At 45.3% G+C, this 17,050-nt stretch overlaps 1 protein-coding gene across 5 annotated transcripts in view; it reads right to left on the bottom strand.

Moving 5' to 3' along the window:
• brip1 (BRCA1 interacting protein C-terminal helicase 1) overlaps positions 1–17,050 on the bottom strand; it is a 96,327-nt gene that overhangs the window by 74,257 nt on the left and 5,020 nt on the right. For 4 of the 5 annotated variants that reach the window (XM_034529131.1, XM_034529130.1, XM_034529129.1 and 1 more), the window contains exons 4-6: positions 16,625–16,852; positions 15,601–15,755; positions 7,972–8,103 (exon numbers count right to left, since the gene is read on the bottom strand). In XM_034529131.1, the coding sequence (XP_034385022.1) occupies positions 7,972–8,103; positions 15,601–15,755; positions 16,625–16,852 (515 nt within the window). The remainder of the gene's footprint in view (positions 1–7,971; positions 8,104–15,600; positions 15,756–16,624; positions 16,853–17,050) is intronic. The other variant, XM_034529132.1, reaches the window with a different exon arrangement.

Raw genomic sequence — 17,050 nt, 5'->3', positions numbered from 1 at the left:
TTGCCCTCCAATTAATTGTCAAATAATATAAAGGCAATTGGTCATTTACATAAAAACACACAACTCTAATTATTAGGACATAAATTATTGTGTGTATATTTCAATGTTTTCTTTGCAACAATGTTTTCCTGAAGAAGCTCCTTTTCCATTTCGCTATCTGGTCTTTTTGCATGATCCAAAACAGCATATGGACGTGACACACAGCTTGTGTACCGGAGACCGGTCACTTTCCACTGCTCGTTGTGCTTGTGGCATTAAATATATAGGTCTGCATATGATACCAACCGCCCAGCCCAACGAATACACACTATCGCAACAACAACACATACATGCTGCATTGTTTAATAATGAGAAGCTTAGCCAGTTGTCCATTTCTAAGGCCTAACTAGCAGTGGTACTTATTTATTTATAAAGCCACGGTTACTAAATTAACATCTTAAATCTCATCTTTTCATGTAAACGCTTGATTCCAATCAGTATGCATGTTTCCAGTGACATATCTTTATAAAATTCGCTTGATAATTGAACGGAAATATGGCTAATATGTTTTCAAATAGAGCTGAGAACAGGGACAGGCTGGGTCCTTGCCGAGCAGCGCCATGAAGATGAGCCACGCCATGGGATGAGCCATGGAGATGAGCCACGCCATGGGATGAGCCATGAGATATGCAATGAGATGTGCCACGCCATGGAGATGAGCCATGAGATATGCAATGAGATGTGCCACGCCATGGAGATGAGCCATGGAGATGTGCCACGCCATGGAGATGAGCCATGGAGATGAGCCACGCCATGAGATGAGCCATGGAGATGAACCATGCCATGGAGATGAGCCATGAGATATGCATTGAGATGAGCCACGCCATGGGATGAGCCATGGAGATGAACCATGCCATGGAGATGAGCCATGGAGATGAGCCACGCCATGGGATGAGCCATGGAGATGAACCATGCCATGGAGATGAGCCATGAGATATGCAATGAGATGAGCCACGCCATGGGATGAGCCATGGAGATGAGCCACGCCATGGAGATGAGCCATGGAGATGAGCCACGCCATGAGATGAGCCATGGAGATGAACCATGCCATGGAGATGAGCCATGAGATATGCATTGAGATGAGCCACGCCATGGGATGAGCCATGGAGATGAACCATGCCATGGAGATGAGCCATGAGATATGCATTGAGATGAGCCACGCCATGGGATGAGCCATGGAGATGAGCCACGCCATGAGATGAGCCATGCCATGGAGATGAGCCATTGAGATGAACCATGGAGATGAACCATGCCATGAGATGAACCACGCCATGGAGATGAGCCACGCCATGAGATGAGCCATGGAGATGAACCACACCAGTGCCTTCTCTGCCATTGCTTACGGTGGAGCGGAACCCACGGTTGGACGTAAAGATTCATTTATTACTGGATCTCATGTACACACGCATCTAATGTTATCATGTGAGTTATTAAATACAGAAAATGTTCTTTGTAGTGTGAATGCTGTACTACATTTAGCTGTTCAGTGGATGATGATGATACATAAGGCTCATCCAGGACTCATCACTATTATCCACTGCCTAAATAGGCTCTCTGAAAGACTGCCTTGTATCCTCTTCTGATCAACACATGGAGAAGCATAAAGAAAATCTGCATCATACATAAGGTGTGCTGTCACTCTCCGCCAGATGACCTTTGGAGTCTGAAAGATGATAGGCCACCATTGTGGCGATGGAGAAAATCTAGCTGCTTCAAAATTGGCCGCCCAGTGACGTGGCGGATACCCCCCCCCTTACAGCTGAAGTGTAGCCAGCAACGCTTATGAAACCGATCCTGCTTATGTGTTGAGCTCTTTTAAGTGGTGTACTCTTTGACTATTTGGTGGCTCACACACACCATCCTATCCCAGGCCTCTCCAACCCAGTATGAGAGCTCTAGTCTAAAATATACCATCAATATTATCAATAGTAATTTCTAAGCTATACAGCACTGATGTAAAAAAAGGTGATTTGCAGGCAGTGCAACGCAGGCGTTATGACTCTCCTCTTTTGTTACACTACATTTCAGAATGTACCGTCTTCCAAAGTCCACTTGTTACTACCTCAGTGGACGCTGTTCAGCAGAAGTCTCACGTTAAACTGTACAGTTATATACTGTATGGTCCTATGGTTCCTAAATGTAGATGGATGTTGCTCATAGTTAGAGAACATAAAAGAGTATGAGGATACAGTACATCCTAGGGGTAGCTTAACCAATAGTAAACTAGCAGTAAGTGTGCTAAAGCCATGTCTATTGCATGCCGAATTACCTTGTCCACAGATATTGGCAGTAGCATGGCCGTTTTGTTTTGTCATAATTACATTTAAAATTACTGTGAGGAACTTTTAACTGGTTATAAAAGCAGTCTCAATTTGATGTCTCTAAAATAAATTCAGTATTTTATTGGTCATATTACACATATTTTACATACATACATGAAATTCTTCTCTGCATTTGACCCCTCCTTAGTTATTAAGGAGCAGTGGGCTGCAGTGAAGCCCGGGGAGCAACTGGGGGTTCAGTGTCTTGCTCAAGGACACTTCAACATGAACTCTGGGGAGAGCGGGGATGGAACCGGGGACCTTGTGGTTACGGGACGACTGCTCTCCCCCATGAGCTACAGCCGACCCTCTATACGAGTTACACAAATTGCCAAGACCATCAGCGAGAAGACTGGCTATTTCTATATGAAATAGAAAAATTAAATTGAAAGTTCCTTGTATTAATTTAATGTTAACCTTAGTGTGGTTATTGGACACCGATGAAGAAGAAAATGTTAAACTGGCCCTTCATTTTAAAAGCTTGCCATATCCTTCACCGTACTGTGAGATAATTGGTTAATCATTTGAGATTGTGCCATGCGGTTCCCTGTATTATCGTTGGTTATATCAGCCAATGGGCTATACTGTAAATCATTGATCAGGTCCTCTTTATGGCAATATTCAATTTACAATATTTGTGTTGCCAAAATATCTAGCAATCCTTCCTAAACTCAATTGATTTTCTAGAAGTGTAACTACAGTCCATTTACCATTGTCTTTTGATTTAAATATTAATGGTTGGTGACCGCCACCAGGCAGTTTTACTATCAGATGAGCCTCAAGTTAGATCTGATATTGTGGCACTTTCAATAAACATCTAATGGCGTCAGACCAATGGATCAATATATGCACACCGTGTCACCAATGCATGATAATATCTTTCGACGTTTTTCTGCAGAGATTACCACATTTTTCTCAATATTGAATTAACAAAACTTGCAAGCTTGGCAAACAAGTTTATCCCAAAAGACTCAACAAATGACCTGAACGATTCCGCGTAAGAATGAATGGTATGTGTTGTAAGTTGCTACTTATCATAGAGATCAGAAGGTAGCACTTCTGATGACAGACGAGTGGCTCGAGTTACTGGGCGGCTCAGATTTTTCAAGCATGTTTGCCCATCAAATATTACAATGTGCGATGGAGTGTAGGCCAAAGAGAGCCCTTAAAGAGTGGACTCTCAGAGTTAAGAGGGATAACAAGCCCTGAGCCCATGTGAAAAACAAACAGAGGAGCTGCAGGGCCCCAACACCAGTTCAAGTTACCTTTCTCCTCTGGAACAGTTGCGCTCCACAGCCTGGGCCCTGAGCCCGATCACCTTACCTGCTGCTGCCACATTAAATAGAGCCATCCAAATATCCTGCCCCAAGATGGCTAATAATTACTTATTCATTGGCAGGTGGGGGGAGGATGGGTTGGTTGGGGCAGTGTCGAAGGGCTTGCTGATGAATAGAGGCCCTTGTCAAAAGCTGCAGCAGGAAACAGCTGACACAAGAGTATCCTTTTACGCACCTGCCTCCTGAGATGCCAGGACAACAAGGTATCAAGCCTGGCCCTACAGCCCAGAGCAGACACCCCCTCGGAAGGAATGCAGATAACTGGCAAAAGGGGCAATAGAAACGCCAGCTCTGCTAGTAGCAAGAACGTAACAGTTCCATTGGCGTTGCACCTCGGTTGCCGCTAGCAATGAGAATGTGAGCTTTGCCTGTCAAATAATAGGTCATGAGAGCAAACTGATTTTCTCATTAAGATAGCATAACAGGTACACTGTATAGGACAGGTGTAATACGTTTCTTTGGGTGCACTAAGTGTGTTCAGGTATACTACATGTCCTTAGCACAGGTAACATAGTTCCCTTGGTATACATAGACTTCCAGGTGTAAGTGTATGCAACAGCTAAAGCTTTCTTGAATTGACGGAACAGAGCTCAGTGGTGTTACTGAACACCTCGGAATATTCACAGGTAGGCTTTTGTTGCTCTACTCCCTGCCAACACCTGAGAGATAGAAATCTCACACTCCAGGGGGGCAGTCAGAGGGCAGTGAGGGGCCGCAGGCAGTGGATCACTTGGGTATCACTGGCGCCTCTCACTGGACGCCAATTTGCTCCTCATTCCACAGCTTTCGAGGGCTTGGAATTCACTCCAATAAGGGTAGGCTTCAATAGCCGATACTTCGGAAGACATGACACCGAACACCCCGTCCTTCCAACATGACCACACTGTGCAGGTAGGGGGCCCTGGCAAATATCTGCCCTCCAAAGCACCTGTTTATCCCTCGGGCGCAGTAACCAGCGGGTGAACCCCATTCAATATTTATCCCCGTGGCTTTCACAGATCAGCGGTCCAGGCAAGGCAAACCCTCTTAATTAAAACTGGAGCTTGCTTCAAAGGGCCCCATTCAGGCCGTCAGTCAGCGCTCACGGGACAAAAGAGCCAGGGTCATGTAGCTGCAGGGAAACCAGAGACGGACGCGCTTTTTCGACTTCACTTTCTCTCCTCCTCTTTTTCCATCTACGACCGGCCGCGGCTCCAAATCCGAGCCACACGCCTGTGGCAAGTTAGGACCCAGTTGTGTGGGTTCAACCACTCCGGTGAGCTGCATACTGAACAGCAATCTGTGAGCACGTCTAGTGATTATGGCTAACCTGTTGGTCTTTTGGGATTGGAAAGACCTCAGGAACATGGATTATTCACCAGAAACCGCCTCGAAGATAGCTTTAGGAAACACAGGTGTTGCTTGATGCAACTAGTTTGGTTGTGTCGGACTGCAGAAATGCAGCTTCAAAATACTCTCAGTTGTCATTTTAATAGCTCCACTTAACTAAACCAATGTCATCTAATAACAAGTCGTATAATAAACCTAGAGCTGAAACAAATAAAAAAATCAGCGTCTATTTTGATAGTCGATTAAAAACGTAGACATGCAAAATATTACCAGCTTTTCAAATGTGAGGATTTGCTGCTGTTGCTGCATTGCTATATATATATATACACTGTCTGGTGTTTTGACTGAAGGTTGGACCAAGCAAGAAATGTCATAATCACTAGGAAGTTTCAATGATATAGGCTTAATATATTCTAACCTTAACCATCACAACTAAATGCTTGAGCCCAACCCTAAACCAAACCTAAACTGTCTGAAACCAAGTCTGAAATCTTAACCAGGCCTTTGAAGCCCAAATGACCTCATTCTGAAGGTCTAAAACTCAAATTGGTCCTTAAAGTTGCGCGCACAGATACACACACACGCTTTGTTTTATGTTAAGTCAAACATATCCTTTTGTGAATTAATTATCTGCAATGTTCAAAACTGTAACCACAGCCTTTGTCAATTTGGTGGAGTATACCGCCACCCAGTGGTGTTAGTGAATGTTAACACTGAACCCATCGCTGACAGTGAAACCATAAAATAAGTTGTCCAACTAGCTGAACTACAAACCCCTCTATCAGCAATATGAGGGGATGAACCAATCTGTGTTTCTATTGATCATTTATGACACTGATAGGGTGCAACTGTAATAAAGAAGTTATTCTTATTCTTTCAGACATTTTAACATCTCATAAAAGGACCAGCACACGTCTCACTTAATTATGTTTAAATGTCTTGGTAAACTGTACCAGCGAGCCAGCACGCACAATGGACCTTTTTCACAGCAGATCTACTGACATTACAAGAAAAGCACAGGTGTAGGTATTGACATTAATGCTGACTGCATTCCACTGAGGTGTCCGGTTTACCGAGCCTGAATGTTGTGCATGCTGCCTCACAGGAATAGCTGTGCTGAGACATTTAAAGAACAGTCATCATTAACAAAACAAGGTACACCTGTGTTGTTGGAAGGTCTGCAATTTGATGTGAATTTATCATAGACGAAGGCCGAGATTTATACTTTTCCTTAAGAACAAGTCACAAGATAGAGAGCTCTGTATGAATAGGCAATAAACAGGCACACATATAGCTGAGTGTCATCAGGGCCTAAGAGTCAATACACAGGCACACATGTAGCTCAGTGTCATCAGGGCCTAAGAGGTAATACACAGGCACACATGTAGCTCAGTGTCATCAGGGCCTAAGAGGTAATACATAGGCACACATGTAGCTGAGTGTCATCAGGGCCTAAGAGGTAATACACAGGCACACATGTAGCTGAGTGTCATCAGGGCCTAAGAGGTAATACACAGGCACACATGTAGCTCAGTGTCATCAGGGCCTAAGAGGTAATACACAGGCACACATGTAGCTCAGTGTCATCAGGGCCTAAGAGGTAATACACAGGCACACATGTAGCTGAGTGTCATCAGGGCCTAAGAGGTAATACATAGGCACACATGTAGCTGAGTGTCATCAGGGCCTAAGAGGTAATACATAGGCACACATATAGCTGAGTGTCATCAGGGCCTAAGAGGTAATACATAGGCACACATATAGCTGAGTGTCATCAGGGCCTAAGAGTCAATACATAGGCACACATGTAGCTGAGTGTCATCAGGGCCTAAGAGGTAATACACAGGCACACATGTAGCTGAGTGTCATCAGGGCCTAAGAGGTAATACATAGGCACACATGTAGCTGAGTGTCATCAGGGCCTAAGAGGTAATACACAGGCACACATGTAGCTGAGTGTCATCAGGGCCTAAGAGTCAATACACAGGCACACATGTAGCTGAGTGTCATCAGGGCTTAAGAGGTAATACACAGGCACACATATAGCTGAGTGTCATCAGGGCCTAAGAGGTAATACACAGGCACACATGTAGCTGAGTGTCATCAGGGCCTAAGAGGTAATACATAGGCACACATATAGCTGAGTGTCATCAGGGCCTAAGAGGTAATACATAGGCACACATATAGCTGAGTGTCATCAGGGCCTAAGAGGTAATACATAGGCACACATGTAGCTCAGTGTCATCAGGGCCTAAGAGGTAATACACAGGCACACATGTAGCTGAGTGTCATCAGGGCCTAAGAGGTAATACACAGGCACACATGTAGCTGAGTGTCATCAGGGCCTAAGAGGTAATACATAGGCACACATGTAGCTGAGTGTCATCAGGGCCTAAGAGGTAATACATAGGCACACATGTAGCTGAGTGTCATCAGGGCCTAAGAGGTAATACATAGGCACACATGTAGCTGAGTGTCATCAGGGCCTAAGAGGTAATACATAGGCACACATGTAGCTGAGTGTCATCAGGGCCTAAGAGGTAATACATAGGCACACATGTAGCTGAGTGTCATCAGGGCCTAAGAGGTAATACATAGGCACACATGTAGCTGAGTGTCATCAGGGCCTAAGAGTCAATACATAGGCACACATGCAGCTATAAAAAATATGTTAAAATAATTGTATCTGCAGAATGTGAGATTAGCCGCGGACACACCCAGAGGTGCACGTAGTCTCACACACACACACACACACACACACACACACTCACACACACCCTTAAGCCTGGCGAAGATAATAACTAGATTTTTAAAGTACAAAAAACATACATATATATATTTTTATTGAATCTAACCACCTCGTTACATGTCAAAATCATCTCTTCTGAAACATGCCTATCCAAATTTGTTTGCATCAGAAAAGCAATATTCCTGCTGTAACTCACGCAGCATGATGAGGATGGACCTGCTGCTTGGGCGTTTGGCTCCGTGGACCAACTCTGAGCACCTGAAGGCTCATTTTCCAGCTCATCATCAATGAAGATCACTCCCTGCTCCAGACGCTGCCTTTTACGCTGCTGAGGAACAAGCAGAGACTTTACTCACTGGGCTGCACATCACTCAACCAGTAAGAGACAGTGTTGACTACTTCACGAGACAGCTTTCTTATTATCAATACATTATTTTTGAAGAATGATTAATGGGGGGGGTGAACAATAATAAAATTGTATTATTTTATATATTTAATAATACTTACCCCATATGAAAACTAAACTAACCCTCACAAGCAAAGGCTGGCATTCTGTACACATCAACGTTTTACTGAAAATACTGACATGCTGCTAGCTCTGGCTAACCTTCCACTCTCCGCTGGCACCGACCCGGTCGCTACTGCGCATGTGCAACTCAACAGAGAAGAGAAAGAGCGGTAGCTCATTCAATAGCTACTTCCTTCCTTCCTTACTTCGCACATGCGCAGCACCGATCGAGCGGGATGTTCGGACCGGGCGAATGACACGTGGTGTTGTTCCTGTGCAGCGTAGATGAGAACTGGAAGAGATAACAATGGGAACAATGCAATAGCAGAACCCTTCCTGGTCTCTTGTGCAAATGATGGGGTTGATACTAACGACATTGCAAAAAAACACTGAAAAGTAGGGTCTTGATTGAATACGTGAAAGGAAATCAGAATTAGTGATCAAAGTATTTGGGGTTTTGAAACTATATATACACACACACCATCTAGAATGCAACACTTACACCAGGGGTGTCAAACTCATTTTCCCCGTGGGCCACATCAGCATCATGCTGCTCTCAAAGGGCCGGTTGTAACTGTAACGCTGTATACATGCAGCTAGCATGTTGTTAAATAACGGTCTTTGCATTGGATTATTGTTTATAATATCTAATATTATAACACTGGTCTGTACACTGGTCTGGGGCAGTGGTTCTCAACTGGTCTGGAGCAGTGGCTCTACACTGGTGGGCAGTGGCTCTACACTGGTCTGGGGCAGTGGTTCTCAACTGGTCTGGAGCAGTGGTTCTACACTGGTCTGGAGCAGTGGCTCTACACTGGTCTGGAGCAGTGGTTCTACACTGGTCTAGGGCAGTGGTTCTACACTGGTGGGCAGTGGTTCTACACTGGTCTGGAGCAGTGGTTCTACACTGGTCTGGAGCAGTGGTTCTACACTGGTCTGGAGCAGTGGCTCTACACTGGTCTGGGGCAGTGGTTCTACACTGGTCTGGGGCAGTGGTTCTACACTGGTCTGGAGCAGTGGTTCTACACTGGTCTAGGGCAGTGGTTCTACACTGGTGGGCAGTGGTTCTACACTGGTCTGGGGCAGTGGCTCTACACTGGTCTGGAGCAGTGGTTCTACACTGGTCTGGAGCAGTGGTTCTACACTGGTCTGGAGCAGTGGTTCTACACTGGTCTGGGGCAGTGGTTCTACACTGGTCTGGAGCAGTGGCTCTACACTGGTCTGGAGCAGTGGTTCTACACTGGTCTGGGGCAGTGGCTCTACACTGGTCTGGGGCAGTGGTTCTACACTGGTCTGGGGCAGTGGTTCTACACTGGTCTGGAGCAGTGGTTCTACACTGGTCTAGGGCAGTGGTTCTACACTGGTGGGCAGTGGTTCTACACTGGTCTGGTGCAGTGGTTCTCAACTGGTCTGGAGCAGTGGTTCTACACTGGTCTAGGGCAGTGGTTCTACACTGGTGGGCAGTGGTTCTACACTGGTCTGGAGCAGTGGTTCTCAACTGGTCTGGAGCAGTGGTTCTACACTGGTCTGGGGAAGTGGTTCTACACTGGTCTGGGGCAGTGGTTCTACACTGGTCTGGATCAGTGGTTCTACACTGGTCTGGAGCAGTGGTTCTACACTGGTCTGGAGCAGTGGTTCTACACTGGTCTGGGGCAGTGGTTCTACACTGGTCTGGGGCAGTGGTTCTCAACTGGTCTGGAGCAGTGGTTCTACACTGGTCTGGGGAAGTGGTTCTACACTGGTCTGGGGCAGTGGTTCTACACTGGTCTAGGGCAGTGGTTCTACACTGGTCTGGAGCAGTGGTTCTACACTGGTCTAGGGCAGTGGTTCTCAACTGGTCTGGAGCAGTGGTTCTACACTGGTCTGGAGCAGTGGTTCTACACTGGTCTGGGGCAGTGGTTCTACACTGGTCTGGGGCAGTGGTTCTCAACTGGTCTGGGGCAGTGGTTCTACACTGGTCTGGAGCAGTGGTTCTACACGGGTCTGGGGCAGTGGTTCTCAACTGGTCTGGGGCAGTGGTTCTACACTGGTCTGGGGCAGTGGTTCTCAACTGGTCTGGGGCAGTGGTTCTACACTGGTCTGGGGCAGTGGTTCTACACTGGTCTGGAGCAGTGGTTCTCAACTGGTCTGGGGCAGTGGTTCTCAACTGGTCTGGGGCAGTGGTTCTCAACTGGTCTGGGGCAGTGGTTCTCAACTGGTCTGGGGCAGTGGTTCTACACTGGTCTGGGGCAGTGGTTCTCAACTGGTCTGGGGCAGTGGTTCTACACTGGTCTGGGGCAGTGGTTCTACACTGGTCTGGAGCAGTGGTTCTCAACTGGTCTGGGGCAGTGGTTCTCAACTGGTCTGGGGCAGTGGAATATTCCCTTTTACAGTCAATTATAAACCAACAAGTGCATCTTAAGGACACAATGTAATACAACATACATAACTATTCAGTTACTTCAGACTTTAAGAAGATACTCAACAGTGCTTTCATGCACAAACATGAAGTAAAAACGTCTATGAGAAGTAGTTTTAAAAAGCCTCAAAGATGTAATTTATGGCTCAGTATACAACCTTAACTTTTCTTCCGATTACCTTATTAGTAGGTAATAGGGTTGCACGGTGTACCGATACTAAAAAGGTACCAGTAGGTTCAAAAAGATACGGTTTTGCATATTTTTAGTATCGATACTTTATTAAAATAGCACGCAATCATTTAATGCTGCCCAGCGCTTTGACTGCAAGGGGGCGGGGCTGCGCAGCGCTCACACACTAACAGGCAGCTCAGTGATCGCTGGGGAGACAACATGGCGTCACGTGCAGGCAGTGAAGGAAGGCCCACTGACATACAGACAGTGAAGAAAGGCCCACTGACATACAGACAGTGAAGAAAGGCCCACTGACATATAGGCAGTGAAGAAAGGCCCACTGACATACAGACAGTGAAGAAAGGCCCACTGACATACAGGCAGTGAAGAAAGGCCCACTGACATACAGACAGTGAAGGAAGGCCCACTGACATACAGACAGTGAAGAAAGGCCCACTGACATATAGGCAGTGAAGAAAGGCCCACTGACATACAGACAGTGAAGAAAGGCCCACTGACATACAGGCAGTGAAGAAAGGCCCACTGACATACAGACAGTGAAGGAAGGCCCACTGACATACAGACAGTGAAGAAAGGCCCACTGACATATAGGCAGTGAAGAAAGGCCCACTGACATACAGACAGTGAAGAAAGGCCCACTGACATACAGACAGTGAAGGAAGGCCCACTGACATACAGACAGTGAAGGAAGGCCCACTGACATACAGACAGTGAAGGGAGGCCCACTGACATACAGACAGTGAAGGAAGGCCCACTGACATACAGGCAGTGAAGAAAGGCCCACTGACATACAGACAGTGAAGGAAGGCCCACTGACATACAGACAGTGAAGAAAGGCCCACTGACATATAGGCAGTGAAGAAAGGCCCACTGACATACAGACAGTGAAGAAAGGCCCACTGACATATAGGCAGTGAAGAAAGGCCCACTGACATACAGACAGTGAAGAAAGGCCCACTGACATACAGACAGTGAAGGAAGGCCCACTGACATACAGGCAGTGAAGGAAGGCCCACTGACATACAGACAGTGAAGGGAGGCCCACTGACATACAGACAGTGAAGGAAGGCCCACTGACATACAGGCAGTGAAGAAAGGCCCACTGACATACAGACAGTGAAGGAAGGCCCACTGACATACAGACAGTGAAGGTAGGCCCACTGACATACACACAGTGAAGGAAGGCCCACTGACATACAGGCAGTGAAGGAAGGCCCACTGACATACAGACAGTGAAGGGAGGCCCACTGACATACAGACAGTGAAGCCCACTGACATACACACAGTGAAGCCCACTGACATACAGACAGTGAAGGAAGGCCCACTGACATACACACAGTGAAGCCCACTGACATACACACAGTGAAGCCCACTGACATACAGACAGTGAAGGAAGGCCCACTGACATACACACAGTGAAGCCCACTGACATACAGACAGTGAAGGAAGGCCCACTGACATACAGACAGTGAAGCCCACTGACATACAGACAGTGAAGGAAAGCCCACTGACGTACAGACAGTAAAGGAAGGCCCACTGACATACAGACAGTGAAGGAAAGCCCACTGACACACAGACAGTGAAGGAAGGCCCACTGACATACAGACAGTGAAGGAAGGCCCACTGACATACAGACAGTGAAGGAAAGCCCACTGACACACAGACAGTGAAGGAAGGCCCACTGACATACAGACAGTGAAGGAAGGCCCACTGACATACAGACAGTGAAGCCCACTGACATACAGACAGTGAAGGAAAGCCCACTGACGTACAGACAGTAAAGGAAGGCCCACTGACATACAGACAGTGAAGGAAAGCCCACTGACACACAGACAGTGAAGGAAGGCCCACTGACATACAGACAGTGAAGGAAAGCCCACTGACGTACAGACAGTGAAGCCCACTGACATACAGACAGTGAAGGAAAGCCCACTGACATACAGGCAGTGAAGGAAGGCCCACTGACATACAGACAGTGAAGGAAAGCCCACTGTCTGTATGTCAGTGGGCTTTCCTTCACACTCGGTATGTCAGTGGGCCTTCCTTCACTGTCTGTATAGGCAGTGAAGGAAGGCCCACTGACATACAGACAGTGAAGGAAGGCCCACTGACACAGACAGTGAAGGAAAGCCCACTGACATACAGAGACCCGTCTGCAAAACGTGTTTCAAAGCCACTCAGACCAAGGAGCAACACATCAAACATTAAATCACCTTTCAGACAAACACCCCGAACTTTTCAAAGAGTTCAAAGAACGACAGGTAATCAAATGTGATTATACACATGGTGCACACCTTAAGCTCACCCACATACAGCCTAACACTGTAGCCTTAGCCTTTGACGACCACTCTATATGATCATGATGTCACAATGCACACACGTGTACTAAATGAAACACAATTGATGCAAAATGGCTACATGCTGGTGGATCTTCAGCTAAGTCTTTTTTATTTTAGTTAAGGAAAAATAATTATTCCATGAATTAAGATAATTGCTCATACTTATGGAAGGAACTATGTAGTCATCTGGTCAGATATGGACAAACGGCCTACATAGCCATGTATAATCAATGCTGTGATGGCACCATGTAGTTTTCATTAATATCTTGCTGTAGGCTAATACTAATATTAATGCAATTTGTTAAGTGTTGAAAAAGCTGGGAAGGAACAAGCTGATAAAAAGGGAACCATACAGATGTTTTATTTATTACTATAATAGATAAATAAACCCGTATCGTATTTGTGGTATCGTATCGAATTTTGGTATTGTATCGTAAGTATCGGGTATCATGATATTTATGGCAGGTATCGTATCGAAGTTAGAATTTGGTATTGTGACAACCCTGGTAGGTAAATAGTGAAAAACATTAACCAGCACTCACTTCAACCTTAGTGTACCACTGACATAGACCTGATGGAGAAATTCCTGATGGGAGAACTGGGGATGTTTTTAATACAAAGTCAATGCACAGACGTGTATGTGATTAGAAAAATTCCCCTCATTCACGCAAGCTGATGAACTCTGGTGAAACACGTGTGTGAGGCTGTGTCGTTACAGCGTTGAGATGCTCCTCCTGACATCACTGACGTCATGTTGTTGTTGAAGAATCAGAAACTATGGAAGAGAAGTTGATTGTCTGGAAGCGCCCGTCATCCAGACGCAGTTCCTGGAGAAGCTGTGTTCGGATACGGATAATATAATATAATATATAATATTAATATTATGAACCCAGACACGAGGGCTTGATGGTCCGACATTTGTGGGACTTCCTCAACACGTACAAAGCAGAACTAGTGGTTATTTATTCTATGGTGGACGGCGGTAATTAACTGTTTTCATGGCGATAAGCCACGCCTCCTCTCCGGCACTTCTAGAGCGAATGATGACAAATAGTCCGGCGAGTAAACTCAGAGGATCGGTGGTTCGATCCCCAGCTCTGCTAGCCGTAGTCGATGTGTCCTTGAGCAAGACACTTAACCCTGAATTGCTCCCCGTAGCTGTGTCTACGGTGTGTGATTGTAAATCGCTTTGGATAAAAGTGTCAGCTAAATGAAGTGTAATGTAAATGTGTGTGTGGCCTGATAATGCTACATTATGAACAACACATCCGTGTTCAGATCAGGAGTTCTGTGTTTCAGTACAAAAGAGCATTGGGCTCAGGTTATGTATGTACATTGTGTGAAATGTAGTTTTTAACCGAGAAACTACAAGAAAAACAGTTGTTTGAAGATGTTTTGACAGCAATACAAAACAGATATTAGAGAGGGAATCATGACCTGATAAACGTCCTAACAGTAGCAGCTTATAATATATCATTAAAACTACTAATGCAAAGATTGTTATTTTTATCAATAAAAACACAATCTTATCTTTCCTAATTAGGGATTAGAGCCTAATACTGTGTTGCATGCACTCATACTCACAGAACTACACTGATACCACAATGGAAACATGACGATGGGAGAGTGAGAGTGAGTGAGACAGGAAGAGTGAGCTGGCGTAACGTTAGCAAGTGTCCGGTCGAGAGAGGAAGAGCATGCGTGTTACCGTGAGTTAGCAGTAATGTTACAGCTGTTTGTGTGTGTGAAGCAGCTGATGATGAGTGAAGGGAGTTATCTCTGAAGTTAGCAGCAGTGCTCGTCTCCTTTAAGTGACGAGCCGCTCCTCTGCGTTTTGCTCAGTTTTTATTTTTTATATTTCTTTTAACTGTTCAACAGTTAATTATTAACATCCCTACTGCAAAGAACAATGCTGTTTATATCAGGAAAATACAATGTTGGAAGTTGGCTCGTCAACAACAAAGTTATTGTAAAAAGGGTAATGGGATTATTAAGTACTTGTATCAGTACTCGGTATTGGCACGTTCTCAAACGTAAGTATTTATACTTGGTCTCATTATTCCTAGTCATTCAAATTGTGTGTTTCTGACTCAACGGCAACAAACACACTCTTGACAGTACAGTACTGTGAGTTACCATCAATCTAGTACTTACAATACAACAATCATCAAACCACTGCAAATATTGGTATTGGTTGTTTTAAATCATAAAGCCAAAAGAAAAGAGTGTGTTTGAATACATATTTTTGAATGAATGAATGGTACTGTGTCTAGTAGGCACACAGGATTGGAATCAGAACCACAGAAATGAACAATTGGTCTGCACATAAAACAGGCAGGTAAATTCAGTATAAATGTACAACAGCATGTCCATTGCTTCTACACTACCTTGTGTTCCGCAGTGCGAATGCGCTTCTTGTCTGGCTGAAAGTCGTCGTCGTCGTCGTCCTTCTCGCGGTTAGGGCTGAAGCTCGACAGGAACTTCTCAGACAGACGAGAGGCTATAGACTGTTTCCTGGGCTGCAACTCCTCAGGTGATGGCACTGAAACACAACAATTGCAATATTAGATTATACTGTAACAGAAATGAGCTAGTCCTCGGTTGAATCTCATCTACGTTTGGCTCTGTGGATGGGCAATTGATCCATTAGAACACTGTAAGTGATGAGCCACTGCAATACTGGATACCATCCCTCCATCCATCCATCCATCCATCCATCCATTATCAGCTCTTATCCGGGGTCGGGTCGCGGTGGCAGCAGGTTCAGCAGGCCGACCCAGGCTTCCCTCTCACCCGCAACACTTTCCAGCTCATTCTGGGGGATCCCGAGGCGTTCCAAGGCCAGCCGGGAGATATAATCCCTCCAGCGTGTCCTCGGTCTTCCCCGGGTACTGGATACCACTTCTACTACAGTAACCAGCGGGCAGAGCGTTACCTCAGTCGGCAGCGAGAGGATAGTGTCGGTCTTTTACACTTACACATCTGTCTGTTCAAAATAAATGAAAAGGAAAGAGCTCTTTTTGCCTTTCCCAGACCAGCCCTTGTGTATGAACTGAACCCTGACTTCTTTGTATCGTTACACCCCCTTATTGCAGTGGACGTAATAGGGAAGTTATTTTAACCCCGATGAGAACATAGCATGAAGAAATCTTACCAAATAGATCAAAAGTAACTAGAAATATAAAAAGGTGAAAAATAATTACATTTCTTATTTCATGAGCTGACAATTCAACTTTGTGTGAATCTAGTAAAAAAAACAACTCAAAAACATGTCTCTCTATTTGAAATGACCAAGTATCATTGTGTTTCAGGGGAGGTTTAAAAATATATATATACATAATAATACAAAAGAACAGTTATGCATGTTTCAAATGCCACCACAAATAAAACTAAGGGCTGAAAAAGACTTACTCTGTCGAGGAGCTGGGGGCAGCGGCTGTGTCAGCTCTTTGCAGGGTGACACTGTGAGGTCCACAACAGCAGGTCTGGCTGCTGTTTGGCTGTTTGCGGTGGTACTGCTGACTCTGCCGTGGCACACACACTGACAGGGCGTGGAGACATCAGACTTCTTATCGTCGCCACAGGTTTTATCCGACTGGCTCTTGTCCTCCAAAAGGCTTCCTCCGTCTTTGAGTTTATCTGTCATCACACAATGAAACAAATATAATTATGAGTGAAATTGGTTCTCAGCTGGTACATGGTGTAGGCCATATCAACAAAATCAGAAACCATTTACAAACAAGAAGGTAGTGAGAAAGAGACATATTTGCAATGTGGATTCGGTTAACAAACAAGGAAAACACAAACAATATCATACCATTACAACAACAGACATGC

This window comes from Cyclopterus lumpus, chromosome 25, assembly GCF_009769545.1.
Source record: "Cyclopterus lumpus isolate fCycLum1 chromosome 25, fCycLum1.pri, whole genome shotgun sequence".
Lineage (NCBI taxonomy): Eukaryota > Metazoa > Chordata > Actinopteri > Perciformes > Cyclopteridae > Cyclopterus > Cyclopterus lumpus.
Note: the sequence above shows the minus strand (reverse complement) of the source record. Positions and strands in the feature narration are given on the sequence as shown.